Consider the following 27953-nt stretch of genomic DNA (forward strand, 5'->3'; position numbering starts at 1 on the left):
ACTTTTCAGTGAAATCAGTAACAAAAGATGAATCAGACATAAAAGGGTTTTGGGTGGTTAAGGGTGTGTCACAAGGTCTTAATTAAACATCCGAAGGAGATATCTGAGCCAACTTACACCAGCCCAACTAGGTACATCCACAAAACGCAGAAGGAAGCCATGTAGCCCAGGTTTGGAAGCTCAATTGCCTGTATACCTGGCTAGCCTAACTTACCATGTTCTCATTAGCTTGGGCCTCTCCAAGTCACACCTCTCTGTGCTTTCCCTTCAATAAACTTGACACATATCCTTATGATGTGCTTACTCTCATTTTGGGGCCTGAATTCTGCTTCTGGGCATGCTGAGCATGAAACTGCTGAGAACTCATGCTCCTAACCTCTTGCCTAAACTCCTAACCTCCATCAGGATCCATGAAGTTGGCAAATCTCTGTCCTCATCAGCAAGGGCTTAATCTAATTAGGCAAACCTAAGAAACCTGGCTCCACACAAAACCTAGCTGCTGGAAAAGGCAGCTGTTATATTTGTCTCCTGTCTCGTCCTCCACACCCATTTAGGAAGTTCAGCAATTCTGTAAGAATATGGGAAATCCAGGTTCAAAACTTTATTCCAGTTGAGAGGAGTTAAACTTCCATCTCTCCAGAGCAGACTGAGATTATCATCTGCTCAACCACATGAACATGACTTTAGGTAGACAGAGACTGAGACAAGGTCATCTCAACTGAGCAGCATCAGACATTTGGCTTCTCCAGTTCTAGCTTCAGTGACTTAGTTGTTGGATCCAACATCTGCTTAGCATAAGACATATAAAAACATCTCTGGCGCTGGCACTGGAACACGTAGCTGCCACCACACTTAAGTTAATTCATTGTTAGTCTGAATAGTTAAGCTTGCTCTTGGTCTCTCCTTCTGAGTCACTGAATATTTGGGTATCTTTACGAAAGGATGCTTCCCACATCAATAATACCTCACAGCTTTGTTCCAGTCATCTCTAGCCCAGCCAGTATTTTGGTTTACATTACAAAAGAAGAAATAATTCTCTAAATAATGGTCCTGAGAGAAACAGATTGGCTGCTGTCTCCAAATGCACAGAAGGGATCCAACTTTGTTCTTTCACGTTTTGGCTGACAACGGTAGATGGCGGTTTTATAAAGTAAAAGCCTTCAATTCAACACTTGATCCTGAGTAGAGGCAGGTAGCAGATGGACAGGCTGGTCAGAGTTTAATGCGGAAAACCTGTGTATTGATTTCAGTGCCTTGAAAACTCAGTAAATTTGACTCTAATGCTTAGATTTAGTGTCCAACATAACTGAAATTACTTCCTTCAAAATAGTCTGCAAAAGCCATTGGAGGAACAGAACTTTCTGAGTTGTCCTTTCAAAATTAGAACTGCAGGGAAAGAATGACATAACTTTAGCTTTTTTGTTTGTTTTATTTCCTATTATTTTAAAACAAGCAGATGAACTGTAGTGATTACATCACAGTGCACTGTGTTGATTTTACTCTCAATCATGACATTTTATGTGAAGACAACTTCTGGTGACCACTATGTGACAGACCTTTTAATAAAGTCTTTCTTGCTGCTAAAGAGTATTTAGCAACGTGACTTGTACAAAACCAATTATCAGCAGAGGAAGAGAAGGAAAAAAGTCAAGCCTCAATTATTATTATTATTATTAAACCGAATGATCTTAAATCACTATTGCTTGGTAAGGGATGGAGCTAACAAGTGACTCCTGAATGCATAAAGCTGCCAGTCCTGTGGCTGTACAACCTAAGAAGCGCAGCCAGAAGATGGGTCAGCCAATACCTCTCTTCACAAGAGTCTGTTTTCAAGAGCTTGTAACATTATGATGCTTTAACCATAGCTGCTGAGACTTCCCATTCCAGGTGTCTGCCTCTGGCCTTTTTTTTTTTTTTTTTTTTTTTGAGCCAAAGTAGTTTAGCTGGTTCTGAGAACCAGAATTTTCTTTTACACTCCGCATTAACTCCAAGGACCTTTTCTTTAAAGAGGTTTAGTAACACCATGCTTTGTAACAAGAATTTGATGGCTGGTGTCAAGCAGCCACTGTTTCAAGCTCATCTGCTCTTACATACTGTAAGGAAAATTTAAAGGTATTATCTTAAATATATGAATGTATCCACAACTTATATAACCAAAGACAGTGAAGCCTCTAAGTGCAGACCACAAAAGGAGGTGGGGAATGCTGCATCTTTTCAGCAGATGTAATTCTTGCTGAGAAGCACCCGCACAGTCCATCTAATCCATCCTTCTGCTCAAAGACAGCATCAAGTGTGCGTAGCTCATCCTCAAGACATTTGTAGAAGTTTTGCAGTATAGATCAGGTGATAAATATGTCACAGTCACTTTAAAAACCTACTCTGTTTTGAAATCTCCATGCAGTCAGATCTTTTTTCAAGTTAAATTTTCATCGTGGTAAATAAAGAAAATTACTTCTGCCCTCAATGGAAAATGAGAAAGCAAGCTGATCACCATACTTAAGTTGAATGCCAGTTACAAGCAAGCTAGATCTAGCAAAGCTCACCTGGTCAGCAAGAAAAGTTCAAACAGTATTTGTTTCAGAATATCAAAGGATGTAAAAATGAAACTAAAGTTACTACTGTGATTGTGACCAGTACCCTGAGTTATCTGATATTTAATAAATTATTTTTCTTTTAACCATACGAACAGTTGCAGATAAAATCATTTTTAATTCTTTTATATCTTTCCGAGTGTCATGCTCCAGCATCTAACTCCACCAATTTACAGACCTCTTTAACAAAAGAACGGTGAGGACAGTCTGCTGAAATACTTAAACAACCCTCCATACTAATGTTGGGATTTATATTTTACAAACAAAACCACACGAAGCTACGTTTCAGTTGCTTCAAAGCCAGATCACAAAGCTATGTCTTGACAGCGTGCTCTAACTGTTAAATGCTATAGAACTGTTGCAGAATTTGACCAATAAAACACCCTAAGAACTGCCAGGAGACAAAGAAACAAGCAAACAAAAACAAGACTATAAAAGTGGATACAACTGTCAGAAATGAAGTATTAAAGAAAGTTGATAGCTACTTACTTCCATTTAGATACAAGGACATTATTCTCATTGCTGCAGCTCTGTTACTGCCCTAAACAGTACCTGGCTATGGGAGGTCAAATCCTGAACAGCGGACAAGGTACTCAGTTATTGCTTGACACCTAACATGGTTGAAGTAATCAATTCTTTTCAATTATGTTTGCGTAACTGTACTTGATTCCTCTCCAACCACTTCTGAATTGGGAAAGTGTACCATGAGTGCCCTAACTCCTGCCAGCTCGGAGGCATAAAAGTTAGAGTACATGAAGAACAAACAAGGCCCTAAAAAGGTGAATAATGTATGTATACATATGTTATTCACAGGGAACATAGCTGTTTCTATCATTTAAAAAGTGACTGCCAAAGTTACAAATGTACTAGAAGTGCTGATAATTTTTTTTCCGCAAACTTTAGGGCACTTCCTTCTGAAAGATAACTTTGTTTCCTGTACAGAGACTAGAACATAACTGCAATCTACTTGAAATCTAAAATTACTTCTTTTTTCTTTTTTTCTGGATTTTTTAAATCCTGAGTATATATATAATAATGGCCACGACAGATCCATTAAGCAGCAAATTTCCAGATTACCTGCTTCCCTGAGGTTCAATGATTCTGTTATGAGTAAGACATTCAAACACATACCCAAGACTAGATTTTTCTTTTAATTTCTCCCCTAAGTACTGACAAAAATCTTCTAGCACTGGTCTGCTGGTTTGAACTAGAGAAACCCTGTGTGATAAGACTTTGTGCTGAAATTTCAAATCCTCTGATAAATGTCCCTGGCTGTACTTTTAAATATTTTTTCCCAAGCTGATTTATTACATAAACAAATTCCACATCAGAGATACACGTCGTTTGGCACTTGGGATGTGTTTTTTCACTCTTGATTTATGAAAACACAAAGGCCTCTAAAATAAAAACAGCTAATTTTAGAACTGCGTTCCAAGGATCAGGTTTCATCTTGATCAACTGTTTACTTGAGGACAGTGACACCAAGTGGCAGAGATTACTCACTCCTTCTTTCCCTCTCAGCTGTTCTAAAATCCCAGCTATGAGACCCTATACGGTACCCAAAAAAGGAATACGGTTAACCCTTCTGCGTATCCCAACTGCTTTATCTGTATGTTGCATTCACACACAAGTGTGTTTCAATTGCGTTTGACTTGTGAAAAGGCACCCTGGTTCCTCTACTTAGTATAAAACAGTATAAATTAAAGGCGGAGATTTCTGCTTCATTTGCAATATGCAATTAGATTTCAGAACCATTAAATTGTTTACTGTGTGACTGTATGTCATAACGAATTGCTACTTTTTGTGCACTGTCATGGACAATTCTTCCATTTTTACATTCTCTACGGTGTTAAATTCTTTATTTTTGCTTGTACTCTACGCATACTTTCACCTCAGCACAACTGTTGACCTTCATATCTTGACTTAGAAAATCTCCTTCATCAACAATCCAAATTATTTTAGATGTATTAATAATTCTACCAATAATTACAAAAATATGGAAGTGATGATGGTTTGGTTTATAAAAAGAGAATATAACTCGTGCTTGAATGAATACGAAAGATTTCTTACAGCTTTGTTCCATTCCTGCATATCGACCACTTTTCAAACAAAAACAACAAAAAAAGGAATATAGAACAGAATCATTTCTTCTTCCACAATTCAGTGCACATTACTACCACATAACAGTGGTAAAAGGATTTAAACTAAGAATACGAATACACCTCATCCTGCCCTTAGCTCAGCTGTACTTCATCAGTTGCTCATTATCCATATAGGTAAGATTTTCCTGATCCTTTCACTATGCCAAAGGTAATCTTGGAAAGACAACACCAGTTTTCTTTACAAAAACTACTCTGAAACTTGAGTTTTGATTCCTGCACTACCATGAAAAATACTGTCAAGATGACCCAAAGCAGTAAAAGAAAGCAGACTTGAAGAAACCACAGAAAAGAAACCTTCCACTGGAGGACATTTAGCTAAAAAACCTACCTTACCTCAGTGAATTTTCTTCTGTACAGTGAGATCTAAATGCGTATACATGGCCATGTAAGATACCACTTTGCTTGAGCAAGGATATTCAGTTCCACCAAAGTATATAAATGAGATTATCTTTTGAGCAATCAGGGCAATAAAGAATTACAATGACTGAGGGGTCTCAAAGCCAAGCCTATAAGCAATCACTAAAACAAACTGTTAAACTTCTGGAAGTACCTTTCTTGGAATTTTCATTTGAATTTTATCCTAAAATAATACAAGTGACCTATGCCAGCAATGTATGCCAAGTGTACAGCATTTTATACTTCTTTTCCACCAAAGATATTACAGTTATCAATATTTTTTCTTGAAGCCCTTCTAACCTGTTTGAAGGATGGAATTCTATGCTGCTGAGAGGATCAGTTAGACTAGTTTTATACATTTTTCAACTAACTCTAACAGAAAAGCATCAATTTAAACTGAACTATTTCAATATATTCATTTAAGTATGCACTTATGTCTTGGTAGGATCAGTCCTTATACAAATAGAAGTGTCAAGCCAGAAGTGAAAGATGCATATTCTGAAAAACGTCTGTGTTGTTCTTGAAGATTAATGGCTCTAAAAAGGGAAAAAATCTGTAATTGTTTAACTGAATACAAAGAACAGCTTTTCTACCATTTACTCCAAGATACCTTTGCTCTCTAAGCTATATTGCTTATGCTTTTAAAAGGCAAAGTTACCGTGTTTAGACAAGACAGGTTTTTTCATAAAGGAGGAAAAAAAAAAAGTCTTCAATTGTGATTTGCCCTATCGAATTCCCTACAAAGATTAAGAGATGTCTCTCTTTAGAGAAGGCACCACATACAGGTGGAAAAGACAGCTCAGAGTGCTTGAACTACCTTCATTATATCCTCGCTTGCAATCCCTCTTCTTTTTACTCCTCTTGTCTTAGCTGAGTATTAAGACAAAGAAATATATAAAGGCAGTGAATACAAACCACAAGCAGGTTTTATTTTTGGGGAGTTCATGAAGCTTTTTGCTATACTCTATCTCCTGTGTTTCAGTTACCAATGTGATCTTCTACTAGACCTTTATGTTAACACAAAACTTAATAAAAGTTTATGGTTCTTCCATACAGTGCCACCCAAATTCTTAGTGTCATATGCAGCATTCTTAATTCTGTATTCTTTCATTAAGAGCGTTTCACAAATTTGAAGTTATGTGCTTTCTAATCTCACAAAGATTTCTCCATTTTTCCCACTTCTGATTTCTTTTATACAACCCTTTTAATTTGGGTTCTGCTCTCTCACTCCTGCTCTGTTTTTTCCATGATTTTCTGTAACTCTTCTTGACTGGTGACGTGCACATTTTGTGGACTATTTTCCAAGTATTTGTTTGTGAAATGGGGATTCAGGCTTCTATTATGTTATCAACACGGTCTTCTCCAGGTTTTGAAAATATAAGGAGCCAAGTAATTAAAAAAACAAAAAAATAAAAATAAAAAACATTCAATTCATTATGATTACAAATCCATCATAACAGCTTTTCAAAAATATTTAAGATTCACACTTCCTAACTAGAAACCTAAATCCTGGTTATTTAATTGTCTGTCAGGAACTTAAAAACTTCCCTAAATGTGGTTCATAGGATTTTAGTACCTCAAAACCTATTGAAGTACATAACAAAAACCATTACGTTATTAGCAGAGGTTTAAAACAAAGATAGTCTCCATCGAGAAGTTACTTGAGAAGTAACTGGAATGCTGCCATGCAGAAAGTAGACGTGTACAGGGATAAAAAAAAAAAAGAAAAAAAAAGAAATGTGGTTCTGTAGAAAAAAAAGCACATACAAACTAACAACGAAAGCCAACACAAAACATCACTGGTAACGCTTGCATAAGCAGCATTCTCACCATCTTGCAGGCATGACACCTGCCTCCTTGGTTAAACCACTTTTTGCTCACAACTGCTTAGAATATTACTTAGAAAGAAACCTGTTTTATGATTTAGCTAGCTAGAGTTTAATTGAAGAAAGTGCACTGAAGAAAATAATTGAAGAAAATGCACTGCATTTCAAGATGTGAATTGTGGACTGAGGTAACTAAGCTAGGAAGAAGTAGGTTGCATCTACTTCTACTTGGCTAAGCACAGGGAACAGCAGTGGGTTCTAGTTATTCAAACTGCTGGATCTAACAGGAAAGCAGTAGCATCTACAAGCCACGTTAGTACTTACATCCAAGCTTCCTTCACTTGTAGATGTAGAACTAAAAACATCCTCCTCACCATAATCTCTGTTCATCCTCAAGTGTTCTTCTGTCTGTAACACAAACAAGTATCCTACAGAGCAGTAGCAACGGAAAGAAAAGAGCAAAAACATGCCAGAGCAAAGCACCAAACCTGATCACAGAATGAGGACAAGTTGCCTCTGTAGCGCTAGACTGATTGCTGATAAACACTGAAGGAGTCTGCAAAATTTCTCTGAGTTAGGGAGGCCCTTAAGAAATTCATTAGCAGGAACATAAAGAATTTTGTTCTTAATATTATAAAAACAGAACAATGCTATTGCAAGGAAAAGGAAACCAGGTAGCAAGCAGGTCCTCCAGTAACAGCAGCCACGTTGCCAGTCTCCACTATACCTACACAGACAGACAGAGGAGCAAGCAGAGAACTTCTTCCACACATGTCAAAGACAAGACTGATTTTGAGTCCTATCAGATACCCTCTCGAGATCCCATGATCATCTGCACAGAACCTCTGGACTACTGGATTGCTTAGCAGTGCCAATTTGATGTGGATGTAGCCTCAGGCACACGACTATATTTCATATCAAAAGGCGTGGAATTCTGCCACCTTTATGTCTTTATGTTAGCTGCAGGAGAACAGAGGGTAACTGATCCAGAATAAAATTAGAATGGACTGAAGAAGGTGATACCTGATCTGGCACTAAGCCTGTAAGCAAAAAGTTAACCTACAAGATATTTTCAAGCAATTTGTATCAACCATGAGAAGAGATCTCTGTTTTCATTCTGTGTCATGGTATTTTACATATAGTTGGAAACAAACAAACAAAAAAAAAAACAGAAGAGTTCAAAAAGCTGCACCTAGTATATTGTCATCCCACGATTACTGCCTTCAGTGAGCTAACTGAGAAAGCAAGAGTGTGTGGGCATGGAAATCTGAGCGTAGGCCTGCAGAGTAGAGTGACACCTGATCCAGGACATTTTGCAAGATGGGCTAATCCTCTCTTCTTCCCTTGCAAACAAAGTCATCTTACCCGTAAATGCCCGAAACCCCACAGCACGTCTTCTGTTCAAGACTTCAGACAATTCTTGCTCTCAGCTAGTTCTAAAATAGAGACTACACATGACCGCATGCAGTGATCCTATATTTGTGTGCATGCAAATGATAATGCAAACAAAGCAAAAATAAGTAAGCAGAACCAACCAAAGTCTTGCAAAGGAATGAAATTTTAACCGAGAAACAGTAAAAGAGACTTTGGAAGAGACATTCTGGGCCTTTGTATGTCCTGAAACCACAGGACATCTCATTACACAATCCCTTTGTAAACCTATTAATTCTGTCTTAAAAGAAGTTAATGAATTTGCCCCCATTCTGCTAACTAAGTATCTTCAGCAGTTTCAGCTGTAAATCTGCCGTAACACTGAGTCACATCTATCATGGCCACTTAACATCTGTTTCTCCTTTGTACGATATGCTATTCTTCAGTTTTCAGTAATTCTCTCATCTGTTTGGGCTCAAACTACTAGAGAACATACTAAAAAGGTAACAATGACCTCCTTGCAGATCTAAACAAAACGGCTGCTACATCTCTCTTCATCTACTCTTAATTTGAAAGTAAGAGTCCAATAAAGAAACCATTAGGAAAAATCAATTAACTTGTCAGAACTAGCAGCAAGACTTAAAACTTTATCTCAGATTTTGAAGCTGTTTCTTCATACTTGTTTGTGCAGTTCCCACCCTCTCCCAGGTCAAAAATTACTTGCAGATTATTAATAGACGCTCAATATTTTTAACATCAATTAAAATATATGTTTTAAAAAGCAACCTCAGGCTATGACCTCTTATTTTTTTTAACAGGTATGAAAAAGAGAGTTGGAAGAGAGGGTGGGTATCGAAGCATAATAAACTTGTAATCCTAGCTGCAAGAGACCCACTGCAGTAACCAGAGCACTGCCACGTTTCACAGCAACATTTTCCAGTGTTGCAAGTGCAATTATTTTACAAGCTAAATCTGATCTGCTTCTGGAATTACAACTCTGAGAGCACACATTTCATATTGAAGTTTAGTAACATGGAAACAGATGACCAACTATCATGCAGTAAACATGCTATGTTCAGTTCCTCCAGAGGAACTGCAGCGCCGGGGTGTGCCCTCGGAGTTCATGCTGAGCTTGCTTGTGAATTGGATTCTTCCAAGCAGATGCAGCATTATTACTTCAGTTGTACTTTTGCTCCATACTAAATGGGAAATACTTGCTTACACAGGATAAATGCACCAAAACTAACTTAGTTTCCCATGAAATATAGCTCCACTGCGTACTTCAAAAAACATTAAGAATAGCTCAGGATCCATGTCAGATCAGACATTTCAATATGGTAAATCCCAGTGTTGATATTGGAAGCCACTGCCTGGCAAAATAACTCCAAATTTGATCATAATGAAAAATGGTGAGAACTGAAAGATTCTGGGAAGCTTATACAGTTTTAGAAACACGACTGGAACTGTAAGCGTAACACCAGTCCATCAACTGAGCAGATGTTACGTAGTAACAGATCCATCCAATTTCACTGCAAAAGCCTTGGAGGGCTTTTAAAATCAGACAGAAGAAAATACGTTCTTTTCATGTGCTTGAGTGAGACAATTTTCTGTATTTAATTTCTGTAATGAGGGGTGCATATTTTTCATGAAGCATCTCAAGAAATTCTAAATCTCTAAAATGCATAGAATGCATAAATACTACTTTCCAGTTTTTCCCTTATAAGGATACTGTCATATCTTCTATAACTGTTTAAAGTTATTTAGATTTAGCAACTGTAATGGTATCTTGAGCTTAGCTGAATGAAGTTTTTTATATCAACTTTCCTTTCTGAAAGTTTAAAAATGCCTGACATGCACTGTAGCAGACACTGATCCTTCAGTGTATATTATTCCTTTTAATAATGCAAGTTATTTGAGTCATCAGTTTTTCTGTTGTGTTATTATCATCTGTAAGTCTGTACATACCTTACTGCAGATATACATGCTTTAAAACAAACTATCACACATGCACAGAAGAGTTAGACATGTCTAATGTGCTCTGTGCTACATCACCTCCTTCATAAATGCTTTTTTTCCCCCTTCAATCCATGCACTACTAAGTGGACTAAAAGGTAACAAGCTCAAATCTCCATCTGTACTGATTGACCATAGTTAATACATCTGCTGAAAGATGACTCCTTAGAAAAAAAAGGATTAACATTAACCAAAATCAACAGTAACAAAAACAAACAAACCCCACTATTCACAGGAAAAATATACATGTAAAGAAATGGATTTTTTTTAGCAAAGCAATATATCGATAAACACTTACCTTGCTGTTGCTTCTATTAGCTTTGAAAAACCCCAGAAATCCTTTCTTTTCTTTTTCTATTGCATCGTTGCTTAGTGAAACACTTCGACTTGGTTCTGAAAAAGTTATAATGGAATATTTTTACATCTCTGCAACAAAGATCAGTATTTTAACACATCCTGGGTTAACGCTGTACTTCTATGAGCTAGAGATTTTATGAACTGCATTATCTGAGTAAATGCCAGATCCTGCACTTTCTTTTTCATCAGACTTGTCTTTGCTCTGAGTTTGCTCCAAAATCTAGAGAAGGGAAATGCAATAATGTCATAAATTTTGGTAAGTTTTCAATCACAATTTAGTAATCCTTAGGACTCTGTGATCACTCTGTCTCCCTTCAACTTTCCCAACACTATCTGAGTTGGATAAGCAATGTGATAAGGTCATACATTACAGAGAACAACCGTTAGTTTGACATTCAATATACAGACTGTAAAACTCTACTGTATTTTTAATGGTCACTGCTTAATGCAAGAGATTTCTCTCTGCTTTCAAGAACATCAGAGTATCCCACTAGCAAAAAGAGTTTGACAAAAAAAAAGTTATGTTCTCTTGTAAATATTTATTTAACAACAATGAATAAGTGTACAAGATAGCTTGTTTCTTGACAAAAATTAAAGGTCTACTTCACAAGAAACCCTCATCCCAGAATTCTTGTGAATGCCTTGCATTTCACACATAGCACATGGCTTTCATGAAGGATCACTTTGTACATCAGTAATTTCAGCTGTTAGAAGGTGTTAAGCAGATACAGTAGTTCAAAGCAAGGCAGAAGAGTGAAGGTGGTGAACCACTAGAAAAACAGGGAGAAACTATCCTTAAGAAAGGCTGCAACTCCCCAGCAAAAGAAGAAACAAAAAACAGTAATAAATGAATACCTTCCTCAAATAATGTCTAAGCTCACTGACCAGAAACTCCTGGTTTTTTTTCTTTTGCTCAGGGCTGGGCTGCAATTGGATATGGATCGTGATTCCCTTGCTCATCTATTCAAAAGCAAGCAGTAATGACAAAATAAGCCATATCAGTAACTGCTGATCATCAACAGTTTGAAAGAAATCCAAACTGGGATTTTAAACACTCCATATCACTTCAAAACAACAAGGAATCTGGATAATTTTTTCTTTAATAAATAGAGCAGCTATGCATTCCACTGTGATGTTCTGTATAAGAAGAAGCCACAGCACACATGACATGAGTTAGCAGGACTATCACTGGCTTCAGTGAAGCCAAGAGCCAACAGGCCCCTAGTCAGTGACATCCTCTCCATGGCTGTCACTGTCTGCTGGAGATGTACTTCAATCCTGAAAGTTTATAGAAGTTATTCACTGCTTTATTTTCACTGCATTGTGTTTACTGGTAATACAGTGATGTCAAGCACACCTTTCTAGAGGATAATTAACAATGTTATATAACAGAGTCAGTAGGGGTAAAGGATACACTAAATATACATCTTTTCTGTTTAACAAGAAGCAGAAGCACAAATGTAATCTAATGAAATCATATCTATTATAGCAATTCAGAAGTCAGCATCTACCCAGAGTTATGCAATGTATGCACACATTTCAGTTTGATATTAAAACGCTTCATTTCAAATAAATTACAATTAATGAAAGATTTCACAGAACTCCAATATTCTGCCTCTGCTTCTATAAAAAGTTGGAATCTAAAAGACTCGAAGCACACCGTACTATACAACAGTAAAGTGACAGGATTTGTTAATTGTAGGCATTTAGTGGCAATTACTGAAGAAGTAAGCACACAAGTGTGTTTGTTCTGACAAAAAGCAAGGCCCTGGAAACAACATGGTCCAAAAGACAACACAGATTGTGGCAATAGCTTGTTTCAGAACAGCATTTTACGCTACAATGTTAAAAATCCATCTCCCAGAACCACATTAAACAACAGCAAAGGAAAAGCTGATTTCTCCTCAGCAGCATTGTACAGTACCTCTGTAGTTCAGAGAAGGGTCAGACTGAGTTTTTGATGGAGGAACTGGAAAAGGCAGGCAATGAAAGGACAAGAGAAGACATATTAAAGTTTTAATATAGCTCAGTAAGCCACAGTATTCATTCACTACTCCTACTTGTGTTCCTAGGACTGTAGAAACAAAACCTTACCTGACGCTAGGCATGCAGAGCGCCTACCAGAAGCTGTTTAGCTGAGAAAAAGTTCGCTCCTTCTGTATTCACCCATGAAACAACTTCAGCTGCTACACCAAAGTATGTTAGCAGGTGGCAGCAGAGCTTGCCTTTTAAATTCACTTTGCCTTCAGCATTTTTATTTCAGGGAAGAAGAGGAAGACAAGTATTTTATTTCTCTAGAACCTGCTCTTACAAACACAGCTAATGAGAATGTACTTGAAAAATCTGCCACTTCTATGGGTAATTAGTGAGCCTCGACATCCTATTCCATGCACAATCCAACAAAACTACTATTATGTAGAGCAATGGGATTATTCCACGGGAGTGTTACAATTGAAAATACAGAAGGAAGGTAACTGCCTGAACAAAGGGGAACCTTTAGTAATTTGCATATGTAATTAACATTATTCTCATGAAGCACCACAGTGCAGAGTAAGAGCAAGGCAGAGAAGGCTGATACACACTCAAGATCAGGGGACTGCTGTCATAATGCACTGGCACAGCTGCACAGAGAAGCTGTGGTGCCTCCACCCCTGGAGGAGCTCAAGGCCAGGTTGGATGGAGCCCTGGGCAGCTGAGCTGGTGGGTGGCAGCCCTGCCCACGGCAGGGGGGTGGGACTGGGTGGGCTTTAAGGTCCCTTCCAGCCCAAGCCTTTACATAATTCTATCACTCTAAGATGACAAATGGCATGCTTAAAGGTTAAAAGAATATATATATATTTTCTGATGCTGAGAGCAGTACGCTAGCAAATGTTACAGATTTTCTGCTGTAATCCCAGGACTGAAGTATTGTTTTTGAACATACAGGATAACTGCGCTCTTTAAGCCGTGACTTGAGGATCCACACAGTACCAATATATACACAACCACCTTCATTTTAAAAAAACAAAAAGGAGTTTAAGTAAGGCCTAGGCTAATTATTCTGTATGTTGTTTCTGAAGCATGATGAACGTTTCTTGTTGAATATTATGCATTTTCAATATGCTGCTCCGAAATGCTTAGCTTAATTACAGTAAACATGTCTTTAAAGAAAAAAGAAAAAGACGTAATTCAGTCATGACACATTGTCAGCCACTTTTTGAACATCCTGACAATCCAAAGAAAAAGGAGACATTTAGTTTACTTAAGAGTCTAAACTCATTGAAATTTGGCTCCTAAAGAGGCAGAGCTGTCACTTACCAAAGGAGTTTGAAAGGAGAGACAGAACATCAACATAAATAAATAACTGTATAAATAAAAAATAAGCCTGCTGCTCAATGCATACAAGACTGCATACAAGACTTATCTAAACAATAAGTAAGGGCATCTACTGTGCTGGAAATGATACTGATTGGGACAAACTGCAGGAGACAGCGCTAATGAATATCACTTTCTGATCTCAAAGGAAGCAGCAGTTGTCAATATGTATTTTTAAAGAATGTATACTTTAAAGCACATAGCATACTTCTGTTTTTTGAATACACAATAAGGCTGATGAAATTCAAGCTCCAGCTGCCACTACAATACCGTCTATGAGAACAGAAGAGGAGGGAGAAAAAAGAAAGAAAATAAAACTTTAAATACTAATACCTCTTAGCTTCTTTTCACAAAATCATCAGTAGCTTTGCTCCTTGGAGGAACCACCTCCGCACCCATTCACAGTTTGTTCATCACCAGCCCTGCTCTGTCGCTTCTGCCTCTCAGCTTTCGCAGCTGCCATGACTGCAGCACGTCTCCTCTTTCCTTCTCTCTGACCCACAGCACAAGTCGCTGACAGGCACCTGGGTGACGTGCACCGGTACCAACAGCAGCTCTGAGAGGTTCAAAGCTCCTCCTTTCACCCTGCCCTAGGCCAATGCGTGCTCTGCCAGCATAGTTTGGCGCTGGCCCCAGAGCAGCTGGGGATGGCTGGGCACACCACTGACCTGGCTGCTGCTCCCTGGATTGAGGCCCCCCAAAATGCTCTTCAGTTGCCTTTCTAATTGTTGGCATCTAATCTAACCTAGTAGGAACTGCTTTCAGTTGTAGCTCACCTCTTTTTCGGTCCCAGGCGTACAGCTCGCTTATTCCCAGCTCCTCCAAGGATTTGGTAAGCTCCAGCTCCTCGCCAGTGATGCTGTCTCGCAGAAGAACAATGTGCTCCTGACTGACCTCACACTTTTCACAAATAGCTGGGATGATGTTGTGAAGGGGCACGTCCGGGCTGACTCGAACCACTGCCTTCTGTGTCTTCAGGTAATTTACCACCAGCCTCACAGACTTCTGCAGAAACAAGTACAAACGCTCAGCCCTCGCTTTATAATGGCAATACTCTCTTACACTGAGAATGGCATTAGGGGCTTCCATATTGACTTCAACTCTCTTTAACTACCTTACCCCATATGCAAACTTACTGCAGAAAAATACTATTAATAAAACTCTTGGAACGTCTTTGTCTCTAAGGAGACAGGAAAGCGGGCAAATGAGGAAAAGGAATTAGAGGCAGCCATCAATTTTGTGCCACTATTTATAAAAACCAACAAAAAGTTTCAGCAAACTAGTATTTGGAAGATGGCTACTTGTGAATCCTCACAATGTACAAAATGCATTTATTAATGATCAGTCTTCTCCCTTAACTTTAATAAAGATTACAAATAATATACTACCAAAGCCCTACCTACTTTTACACAATCCCCAAACCCTCATTTTATCAGCTACCGTCAATTTCCTCATTTAGGTCTTTGATCAAAGTCCTTTACAAGAACAAATTTCCACCTAAACAACCAAATGCAATATAAAATTCTGTTTAAATGCTGCAGTCCAGACTGGCAGCAGCCAGTCCTTGTGCAAATCAGCTAAATTAGTAGGGCAGGTTATAGTCTATCTCAAGCCTCCTCCACCCGGTCTGAAGATGCAAAGACTCGAAAAACTGCTTGAAGTGATAAGAACAAAATGATGTTTCATGTCACTGTTTTAGGGCTACAGAGTACTAACCTCAGGAGCCCTCGGCAGAGGTCTCTTGATCTTCTCTTCAGGAACCTTCTCTTTCAGGAGTACTGTCTGTACGTCCAGTGCTCCTATCAAAGTGTTTGGCTTGTAACTCAAAGGTTGTTGAGTTTCCAAAGACTTCAATTCAAGACTGTACTGGGATGGATTCAAGTGATACCGGCTGCATAGATCAACCAAAAGATCCATCACAGCTTTACTGTAGGGAAGAAGACATTCACTGTTAGCACAGAGAAAAACACCTGCAAAAAATTCACTTCTGTTTTAATATCAGAGAAAAAATACGGGACAAGCTGAGGATGTGTCACTAGCAGGAAACAATGCTGATGCTCTTACGTGCTAGATAAACCAGATGAAAACATCTAGAATTAAGTATAGTAGAGGCAGACCACAGCGCTGATAATAACACTGACAAACACAAGCATAAAGTGGACAAAATGCATCTTTTCTGTTAATGCATATATCAAATTCTCCAGCTGAAAATCTGTTCTTAAAAGGGAAGATACAAATAAATGACTCATTCAAGGTACAGTAACCTCCATCTACGTTTGAATGAAAATTAAAACGGAACGTGAATCTGGAACAAGAGGTCGACAGGATTTTTTCAACTTACAGATTTTTCTGAAACTTCCACTGTCCTCTCCAGTTTGACACCAGTAATATTTTCAAGTAGAAAACATCCCCACTTTCTTTATTTTGGTGAGAATATTAACCCAGTATACAAACATCTGTTTTCAAGTATTTGCTTTATCAAGTCCTCTCATTACAGATGTGATCCCCAAACCACAGGTTTAAGAAGTCAGTCATTTCCATCTCTCTGCTAAATCATGTCCCTGGGCATCAAATCCAAATGGTTTTTAAACACATCCATGGACGGTGACTCAACCACCTCCCTGGGGAGCCCATTCCAGTGCTTCACAACCCTCTCTGTAAAGAAGTGTTTCCTGATATCCAACCTAAACCTCCCCTGGCACAACTTGAGGCCATTAACATGAACTGAGAAAGTGACAGGCGTGGAAAATTTGAAATACATGACTGTGTTAGAAGAGCATGAAACTGAGTGAAAAGATGAAGATCAAATGAGGAAAACATTAACATGTATAGGAAGCATCAGAAAAAAAGAGCACTGGGGTAAGTGCTCACACAGAGAGCATCTGAACAGAAATGTGCACCCAGGTCATTTCACAACATTTTCTGATGACTTACTCTGGCAATAGCCTCAAATTGCAGATGCCTCTATTTTGCAGTGACTATTACTTCAAACGTAACAAGCCACAAAACAGAAACATTTATATACAGTAAGTCCAGACTATAGGAAAATCCTACACACTCTGATATTTAAATAAACATTCATTATGCTGTGCAGTAGCAAGCATTTTTAAAAGTGTCAGTCTGTCTGATACAGATCTCAGCTTGTCTGTTTACAGATAGATTTCTTTTAAAGTGAAATTTGCATGCTTTTTTTTCCCCCCTCAGCCTTATTACTATTGTTTCAGAGAAAAAATAAATAACCTGGCAGAACCACAACACATGGTGTTCTATTTGCTACGCATTTTTTATTTAAAGTGAAATGCTAATGTATTGCTGTAGTGCATAATATTGTGATAATTCATTTATGTGTAGACTCTTTTGTATCACTCTAAACACACACACACACACAAAACCAACAAACCAGCACTTAAAAAATGATATTTTTCAATACAGACCTATATTCCATCAAAAGAGCAGTTTGTAATTCTGTGTGCTTTCCACTGAAATGATGAAATATATTAAGCAATAATAGTGTCCCAATTTCAAGATTAGAAACCTCGTCAGCTATCTCAGAAAATAAGTTGCAGACAATCATATGAGTTGAAGGAATTTGTCCAGACGATAAACAATTTTAAAATCCAGCCAAACATGAGATTTCACTTTATTGGTGATTACAGAGCAGGTTAATGAAGGTTAATGAACATTTAATGAAGTCTGAAGCATCCCATCCCGTTTCATACTGCTCAGAATATGCAACTGTTTCATGAAAAGCATCCCTAGGCTTCACCTGTACCATTCAGGAGTAGAAATTAAGCAGCATCTCTGAAGCTTTTGAAAGAGCTTCAAAGTGCATTCACAAAATGTAAATTTGGGAAAAAACATTTCAACAAAACTTCAAAAGGATAAAAAACTACAGGAGGTTTTCAACAAACAAAATTTAAAATTCGTATGTTTCCAGAGATGTAGGAGTTGGGAGTCCTTGAAACGAGGTTACTCTTTGATCAGACTTCACTTTCACCAACTCTACAAAGTTTTCTTTTCAAACACAATACAGTTCAGACCGATTTAAAATGGGAGTTTATTTCTCCATACGTGTAGCACATACAGAAGAGAGCTACTAAGCACAGCCAAGAAAATGGTACTGAACCACCTACTAATCTAAACCAAGCTTTTTTTTCTTTTCTAAAATAACTTTTCCTGAGCTGAATACAGCTCTTGGAAGATGCAAAGCATCCCTCCTTTCCCTGCTTCAATCTTGTTCAAGACACATCAGTATGTTAACCTCACTGTGAGATTTGGTAAAAAAAATAACTGAAATTCAGGCAAGTCGGACCATAAAAGACTAATTCTAAAGCTGAAACAAACAAATGTCTCTGTATTCCCAAATGTTCAGCTAAGAAACATATTACTTTCTCCTTTTAGCAGGACTTCACTGGAGTCAGGGTGGAGACCAAATGCTACATGACAGATACTAAACATTCATCACTGATAAGCAAACAGAAGAGCACAGAACTAAAAATGGAAAATGAACCCGATTTATGATTCAGACAAGATGGTACAAACAACTATTTTTAGCAAAGGACAATACTTCAGCTTCATCCTGATGTCATACTACTAAGCTGTTCGACATCTGAAAGCAAGTCTGGAAAGTAAAGATTAACTGTTGTGTCACAGATACTTAGGCCAAAATCCTACTCAGTAAGAGCACGTTGGACCACTTGTGTACAGCTGCTCACCAGTAAGATGCAGCAAAGACATCTAGAATTTCAGAGGCAGAAAAAAGAGCGAGTTCTTTTGGATGTGGCTTGGCCTAATCTCTCTAGGACCACAAAGAATATTTCATTTTAAAATACTATCTTGTACATCTAGGTAACGATAAGAAAGTGTTACTCCATGGAATGACACTGACTCTCCTGTTCCCTTCCACTTTCATGCTACAAATGTTCACGGAGTCTAACTGGAGGAAAAAATTTTCTTTATTTAGGTTTATTTCAAACACATATTAGGAATCTACAATGACGGACTGTAGAAGAAAAATGGTAGCGTAGAGAAAGTGAGCTGAAGTCTCTGAGGCTTTACCCATATGCAGTCAAAAAAAACAGAGAACAGCGTCAGTCACTACTATTTTCTCATGCTCCAAAGCTAATCAGACATCTCATGAAAGAACTAGAAGTTTTTTAACACAACCAGAAATGTGTAAACTAAGAAGGCAAACTATATCAAAAGAAGTCAGGAAAGCATGATAAACAGATATTAATGAATGCTTTCCTTTTGTTATTTTGCTGAGGAGTGTTTGGTGTTTGGCTCTCATTTTCCATACTGGATGTTCGTCAGGAAGAGGAGAATGAGGCAGAGGACTGGGTTTGTCAAGCCTTCCACATCTTCAGTCTTCCATCGTTCTCCATGTTGAGCTATAAGCCAATGATTATTATCACTTAAGTCTCTCACTGCAAATTACATGAAAATATTCTGTAATTATATTAGCTTTATGCTGCATATAACACATGCAGACCAATCTGTCCTCCACTATTTACTTAATGGAACTGCTGATTTATCAGGCTGCTGACACTAGAGGTCTGTATCTGCATTAACCAGGAAGCCCTCTTCAGTGTCACTTAGCATGAATGCAGACAGATGCATGATCCCTGTATTTGCAGGTTACCCATAACTTGTGAGAATCACAAATAGCAAAGGTTTCTGGTAATTCTTCTGAGCTTTTCCAATTATGCTCTAGATGTCTAGTCATCCCCTCTGTCACATCTGCTAACAGTTGGCGTGGATCTGCTGCAACACCATCTATCTACAGCAGTTAGATTTTTGAACATCCTCTAGTGTACTTCATTGCTCTGTGAAAATTTCCTGAAATTACCCAACCATTTTTCGTTATGATGATGTTCAGTGCAAGGGTTTGCACATTTTTCTGTGAACGAAAAGCTGCTTGTCCCAGAGTATACAAAAGGAAATATTAAAGAATTCAGTTTCAGTGTTGACCATGACAATACTGAATATTTGCAACAGTATAAGCAATAGCAGAATTTTCTGAAATGTCTTTCTGTGGTATCACTATACTTAAAAAGAGCAAAGGAGTAAAAGAATGTATTAACTAAACTAGTTCCCATACTTGTTTCAAACTAAACTAAGCTTTTTTTTGTCTGTTATCTTCTTACTAAATGTTTACCACTGTAACCACTGCTAACATATGGAAAAAATTATCTTCTGCTGGTGAGGAAGAATAACAGCACCCACGAGGACACTGTCATACAGGGCTCATTAGACAGTGCTCACCTCCTGTTTCATCAATTGTTTGAGTAAGGTACCTACTCCTTGGCTTCCAAACCCTTCTGACAGTTAGTTGCCCATCACTGACATGAGCCAGTAGCATCCAGTCCCAGGGCTTGTGGCCATGATGCGGGAGAAGACCCACTGCCCATGTCAGGCATCCGTGACACTCAGGTCAGCAAAGGAGTGTCAGCACTGCTTTCACTGCCACTTGTGCTGGGGCCTAGGCCCAACATGAAGTCCAAGAGGGGAAAGCAAGCAACTCCACAGAACAAGAAAGACGACATTTTCATTGCCTTGAGAGCTTCACATAGACCAGAAGAACAGCCCTGATTAAATGTCTAAGGTTTAATTTCAATGCTCTTCTCTAGGTTTCAGTCCACACACTAAAGATGGCAGTAACCAAAATACTCGACTTCAACACAAGGGAGGAGAAACGCAGGTGAGAATTGTTTATTGTACAGGGATTCTCCCTTTTTCCTTTGCTCCTCTAACTTGCATGTTATTCAAAAGGTTCCACTGAAACACTGCTCTTGTAATGATCTTGGAGTGGTTGGTCTTTGTTGTTGTGTTTTCTTTTTTTTTTCTGAGGGAAAAACAAAATTTTTTCTACTCATAAAGCATTCATACCCCTCTATACAAAATGCTGCAGAACGATTAAAGGTCCCTCCCAACCCAAACCATTCTATGATTCTGATTTCCTTCTTGCTAGCTCTCCAAATGCCGGTATTTGCCAATGAAATACTACTTTTTTATTTAGTCACCTCATGGTCTGTGAATTTCATTTCTTGTCCTAGTTTCTAGATCTGTTCACTTCTTTCTCTCATTAAATCCACATCTCTACCATAACATTTTAACCACTGAATGTATAATCAAAAAGCTCTGATGGGCATTGCTTTCTTTTCAGACCTTCAAAATCACTCTGGCTTTAGGGTCACAGAAGTTACTGTTAGCACTATCCTCCTCAGTATGGCTAAGCAAACACTAGTTTCAGCAAGAAATCAGAGTGAAGAATGAAGCACCAGAAACTATCGGCCACTGCACACTATGTCCTCAGCCAGCTACAGACTACACTAATCAACAAACAGTAAGAACAGACAGCTGTATCACACCAAGATAAAGTTTTACAGGAAAGCAGATAAACGTACACAGTTCAGAGATGTAAAATCGGCACAGACACAGATTTATCAGCAGGCAACTATACATCCCTCCTAATCTGGTACCTAACCTTGGTAGTACCTAAGGACAAGGAGAACCCCTTTCTCTTTCCATGGAAAATCCAACATGTTTTTATATAGAAAACGTTTCCCAAAAACACACAGATGCCTTGCTACCTATGGAAATGTAATATATTTGTGAAAGTAGGATCTCCAAATTTGATGAAACATTCATTTTCTGATCTCACTTTTTGGCAAATGCTGTTTGTCAGCAGTATTGCACCAGCACTTCTGTATTTGAAGATAACCCAGTACAGCCTAAGCCTATCCCAGCGGCCCTGCATTAGAAGATGAGGGCACATACATACGCTGAGGGTCATTCACAAGAAATACAGTGACACAATAACTGCTAGTTCTTTCCTTTCTCATAAAAAGGGTCCCTTACACATGGGCTTTCAGGACTCTATGGTACAGCAGCTGCCTAAAATGTAAGGAGAAGCAAGACAAAGGAACTTGGTCAAACCTAGAAAGGGAGACACAAATATCATTAATTAACCTACTGGGAATGGAGGGCTGTGAAACAAGGAAGCTAATCAAAGCCTTACCTTCCTTGTACTGTGCTCTTCTGTTCCACCCCGCTGGGTAAAATGACTGTGAAGTCCACCATTCTATTTATCATATTCTCCTTCATGCTCACAAGGCTCTGATCAGAAATTACTGATTCTGTCTCTGCAGGTGACTTGTGCTCACTGTGAATTCTACTGGTTGCAGAAGGTTGGTTTGGTGGAGGAGGAGCACGAGCTTTCATTCTTCTCCTTAAGAAAAAAAGGCAAGAAGAAAATTAAAAATTTTCCATGAGCAAATTAAAATATGCATTAATGAGAAAATATATCCTTTCAGCCATAATCTCAGATCATTTCTAAAAGTTCCTACAGCAAAAGCCATTTTTCTTCACCACAAAAGTCTTCAGTGGAGCTGCATTTTATTTTTTACTTCTTCATCTCTCAAAATGCACTAAGTTTTTTAATGATGAATGTACTCCTACTGCTTGCTTTCCATGCCCCAAGGTAAGAATCAATTCCATAATTAGGATATGAAAACAATCATTCTTCTGTCAAGTACAAAGCTCATTTCTATGAAGAGAGAATCAGAACTGGGTCCAGTCCAGACCTGACTCAAAACACAGTTGTATTTATGTAAATGAATGCTCCCAAGTCAGAGCAACAGGAGTGGAGCTAGGATGAACTTTGATTCAACAGTGTTTGGGTTCCATATCACTATTCTAGTTGAAATATTGTCTCTTTCTCTGCCTTAGTGAGTAGTATTAAATTTGGCTCATTGTACTTCATATGAAAGGGCCACAAAAAGGTCAACCCCGAAGGATACCACTTCTTACCACCCAACACAGAGAGAGACTACAGCTCTTCGAAAGCTGCCTGAGGAGAGCTCATTCTCCAGCAAAGGCCTACACGTTGTGAGCTACATACAGAAAAGCGACATCAGCTTGCACCTACCAAGCCACATAATCTGCAGAAAGATAAAACTGCCACAGACTCAAAGTTTCCTTTGCTGGCAAGCAGTGTGGTAGATAAGCAACTGCTTCATGCTGTTAACTTCTGAATAGCTGGCCTCATACCAAGCATGTGTTTAAGAGAAATTATTCTGATGATTAATATCTGTCACTTCTACTGATTTATGCCTAATTTAAGTCAGATTTCAGGGCAACAGATGGAAAAAAGCAGTAAAATATTTACTGAGAAATTATTACTCAAGCTTACTGACTGAATTTTTTAATCTGCCTTTGGTGTGGCAAGAAGAGCATACGTTATGATTCTATACATCATTTTCGTTCAGCAAAGAACATAAATAGACCCAGAAAAGAAGAACGCAGAAAAAGTACTCTACAACCGCAAAGTTTAGTGTTCAATCAGACAAGGACAAAATTGCGGTCAAAAGAAAATAAATTTCAAAAAAAATTTCAAAATCTTACAGTGTCTTCATCAGGACTCTCATGAAGATGCTGATACTTCCATTTGTCTCCTATGTGCGTAACAAATAGCTTTCCCTACAAATAAGCAGGGAGATCTACTGCCACCCTTACTACCATGCAGCATTTTTCTTCTGAGACATTTTCTCTCAACATTCCCTTTTTATCCTACACACACCCAGTGAGTCATGCAGGCCAACAACTACTAACTTACAGCTTCCACTCTCCTGTCATGGAGGTGATGATAAGAAGTTCAAGGTTGTACTGTTTGTCAAACTACCTTGGCTTTCTATACCTCCCCGAACCAAACTTCTAATTTATTTACTTGGCTACAGAGAAGAATAAATTAAAAGTAACTGGGTTTGTCTTATGCTCAAATCCCTTTACGCTCAGCTACAGTTGTTCGTAAGCAGGTGTTGAGAGACATGGGAGTTTTGCACAAATCCGTTTCTTGCCAATGAAGTCATTAATATTACTCAGCTTAACAAGTGCAACACTGAAAGACTTCAGATCAATTTACAAACTATGTAACTCTTGCCCTTCATATCACCAACTGCATCAATGTAAGTAGCTGATACACAGCTTTGCACAAAATCATATTGAAGCAAAGCTTGTTTCTGGTTTATAATGCTTCCCTAAAACGTCAGGGACAATCTCCAGCACAGCACTGCTGACAGTACACCACAGGGGCAGGAGTAACAGCAGCAGCAGGTGTCCCGAGCCTGGTAGAGCTGGTTGGTTTAATTATGGTTTACCTGGACTTGCCAATTCCAGACCTCACAACAAACTAGGAAATACAGCAGCAAGCATGAAACTCAAAACGGCTGAAATGGAAGAGACTTGAAGTGTCAGTGGAGAAGTGAAAAATGACCAAGTTTTGAAGCTCATGGAAAAGCTGGGAATGAGTTTGCATTGTGCTGTATCAGTGTTACTCCTTTGCAGTAACATAAAGGTGCACAGTTTTCTGACTGAATAAACAAGGCCGGACATCTTAACACCAATTTATAGCTCTGAAATGGGAGCGTGATTTTTACTTGGCCACTTCTTAAGTGTTCTTTGTATGCAGTGCTGCCGTTACCAGTGATGCTCACTTTACCTCCACGTAACACTGAGTATTGTTATTGGCACTGAGCAGTCAGAATCTCACATGCTACAGCCCTTCTTGTCTCTTGTTCAGGAAGGACAGTACACACCCGTTTCCTTCACAGAAACAGGAAAAAGGAATTCAGGAAACATTCCCACTACAGCCCTGTTAACCCAGCACCAGCTCAGGTGACCTCATTTGAACTTGCTCCTGAAACACTGCAAATGCCTTCCAACACTTCCTCGGGTGACAGGTCTGACTGTTCCAGTGGAAGCAGGTTCCTTTCAAGTTCACCATAAAATGTCAGGAATAGGAAGGGACCTCAAAAGATCATCTAGTCCAATCTCCCTTCTGGAGCAGGAACACCTAGATTAGGTCACACAGGAACACATCCAGGCAGATCTTGAATGTCTCCAGAGAAGGAGACCCCACAACCTCTCTGGGCAGCCTGTTCCAGTGTTCTGTTCACACTTATATTGTGATACGTGGCACAGATCTGTACTTCCCAGACACTTTTTTGAGACATCTCTGCAGCAAAAAAGCAGCTCAATGAGCCAGTCTAGGAACGAGAACCTGAGCTCTTCCTCAGATCTGCAAGTGTAGGCTTCCCAACTCACTTCCTCTGTCATAGCCACGATCCTCACAAATACAGCATTAAAACATACTGAAAAGAATGAATTAAAAGCTTGTTTTAAACGTATTTGCTTTCTATGCTACAAACATAACATGCCAAAAGTAGTAACAAAAAATGAAAGAAGTTGCATACCTTAGCCTGAGACAGATTCAAGCTACACTTAACAGCAAATTTTGTTCACAAACACCTTCCCTATGGTCGATACCGAGATACCTGCTATTAGCCAAGCTGCTGCAGTCAGAAGCAAGAACACTTCACACCTCTGATTCACTCAGGGTCACAACCACTGCCTGCATTTTCACCCAGACAAAGAGACAAAGCCTTAACATGCAGCTGATCCTAAGACAAACACACTGACTTTTAATGAGGAAAGAGTTCATTTCATTTTCTTCCGAGCTGACAAAATGCATATTGCCATGAAATAACCAGGCAGAACACATAAACAACCTACCAGCACCATTCTCAGCAACAGCATCAGGCTTCCCGAAACAGGAAAGGAAAAACAACCACCAAACAGAGCTACAGCCAGCTTAGCTGTAGTACAGCTTGCAGAAGAAAAGCAATAGAAACAAAGAAAAGTTTCACCAGATTAAGGAATTCAAGACAGGGCAACGCAAGCCCTTTGGACCTATACTTTATTAATATATAACTATCAAGCAGCAAGATCCAACCTTGACTTTACAATCCCATGCTGAAAAAGCACGTTCTCTCCTTCAAACCAAATTGGTTCAGGGAGTTTCATGGCAATAATGGCAATGCTATGCAGAGATTTTCATTCTTCAGATAAGGGGGGGGGGAAAAAAAAGGTGATTTTACTGACTTGACTTTCAGGTGACTGCACTCCTGCACACACACCTCACGCTTCAAGAAAGTCAAGGCATAGATGAAACTGAACTCTGCAAGGGAGGTGAAAAATAGTAAGAAGGGATTAATTTAGATACATTGGTTGTAAGAGATGGATGAAGGAGAATGGATCTCACTGATAAATGAGAGAACTGTCTTCAAATGACATGGAGAATTCTGAGGTACTCAACAACTTCTTTGCCTCAGTCTTCTCTGGCAGTCAGGCTTCTCACACATCTCATACCCATGAATCTCTTGGTGAGGATGGGGGAATGAAAACCCTCCCACCATAAATGCAGAAGAAATCTGAGATCACCTCATAAGACTAAATATGTACAAGTCTGCAGGGCCGGATGATGTATATTCCAGGGTCATGAAGGGACTGTCTGATGTGGTTGACAAGCCACTCTCCATCATATTTGAAGAGTTGCAGCTGTCAGGAAAAATCCCTAGTGACTGGAAAAAGGGAAACATCACTCCCATTTTGAAGAAATGGGGAAATAAAGACCCAGAAACTACAGACTTACAGATCCTTACCTCTGCCTGGGAAGATAATGAAACAGATCCTCCTTAGAAGAGATGTTAAGGTACATGCAAACAAAAAGGTGATCCAAGACATTCAGAATGGCTTCATGAAGAGCTGTGTCTGACAAATCTGATGTCTTTCTATGACAGAGTGATGGCATCAGTAGAAAAAGGAAAGTTAAGTGATGCAATCTAACTGGACTTGTGCAAGGCCTTTTGACATGATCCTGCACCACGTCCTTATCTCAAAATGGGAGAAATATGCGTCTGAAGACTGGACTATCAGGTGGATAAAACATCAGTTGGATGGTGGCAGCCAGAGGGCTGTGATCAACAGATCTATGCCCAGATGGAGTTTGGTCACAAGTGATGTTCTCCAGGGGTCCATCTTGGATCCAGTGCTCTTCAGCATTTCATCAACAAAGACAGTGGAACTAAGCATACCCTCAGCAAATTACTCATGATATCAAACTGAGTGATACATTTCACACTATAGAAAGAAGGGACACCATCCAGAGGGACATAGACAGGTCTGAAAAGTGGGCCCATGTCAACCAAATTAGGTTCAAAAAGGTCAAATGCAAGGTGTTGCACTTGGATCAGGATAATCCCAGAGATGTATGAAGATGGGGAGATGAACTCATAGAGATTAGCCCTGCAGAAAAGATCTTGGGGGTCCTGCTGGACAAAAAGCTTTACATGAGCCAGCAGGGCGCACTTGCAGCCTAGAAGACCAACAGCATCCTGGGCAGCATCAAAAGAGGAGTGGGCAGAAAGGAGAGGGAGGGGATTGTCCCCCTCTGTTCCACTGTTGTGAGCTTCTATCTGGAGCACTGCATCGTAGTCTGGAGCATCAAGCACAAGAGAGATGTCAAGGTGTTGGATCAGGTCCTGAGGAGGGATACAAAGATGATCAGAGAGCTGGAGCACCTCTCTTATGAAGAACGGCTGAGGGAGCGACACTTGTTCAGCCTGGAGAAGAGAAGGCTTTGGGGAAACCTCCTTGTTGCCTCCCCTTACTTAAAGGGAAGGAGATTGACTTTTTACACAGACAGTAATAGGACAAATGGGAATGGTTTTAAATTAAAAGGGGGAGATTTTTGTTAGAGGCACTGGAACAGGTTGCCCTGAGAAGCTGTGGGTGCCCCACTGAGGCCAGGTTGGATGGTGCTCTGGGCAGCCTAATCTAGTGGTTGGCAACCCTTGCAATAGCAGGGGGGGCTGGAACTAGATGACCTTTGAAGTCTATTCCCAACTAAGCCATTCTATGATTCTTTGCTTCTATGATACTTCAAACCATCAAGATACACACAGTAGGGCAGAAAGATCTCCTGCCTAATGATCTAGCCTTCAGAGCAGATATACTTTCATCGCACGTGGCAAAGCAAACCTAGA

At 39.1% G+C, this 27953-nt stretch overlaps 1 protein-coding gene across 13 annotated transcripts in view; it reads right to left on the reverse strand.

Annotated features, from left to right (window-relative positions):
• Window positions 1–27953, reverse strand: part of COBL (cordon-bleu WH2 repeat protein) — a 150767-nt gene that overhangs the window by 86651 nt on the left and 36163 nt on the right. For 5 of the 13 annotated variants that reach the window (XM_046929138.1, XM_004935146.5, XM_046929133.1 and 2 more), the window contains exons 2-7: window positions 22091–22300; window positions 15787–15997; window positions 14847–15075; window positions 12641–12685; window positions 10658–10752; window positions 7300–7383 (exon numbers count right to left, since the gene is read on the reverse strand). In XM_046929138.1, the coding sequence (XP_046785094.1) occupies window positions 7300–7383; window positions 10658–10752; window positions 12641–12685; window positions 14847–15075; window positions 15787–15997; window positions 22091–22300 (874 nt within the window). Of the gene's footprint in view, window positions 1–7299; window positions 7384–10657; window positions 10753–12640; window positions 12686–14846; window positions 15076–15786; window positions 15998–22090; window positions 22301–23475; window positions 23604–25641; window positions 25755–27953 lie in introns of those variants that run through there. The other 8 variants (XM_046929139.1, XM_046929137.1, XM_040695853.2 and 5 more) reach the window with 6 other exon arrangements.

The sequence above is a fragment of the Gallus gallus genome, chromosome 2 (genome assembly GCF_016699485.2).
Source record: "Gallus gallus isolate bGalGal1 chromosome 2, bGalGal1.mat.broiler.GRCg7b, whole genome shotgun sequence".
In the NCBI taxonomy this organism is placed as follows: Eukaryota; Metazoa; Chordata; class Aves; order Galliformes; family Phasianidae; genus Gallus; species Gallus gallus.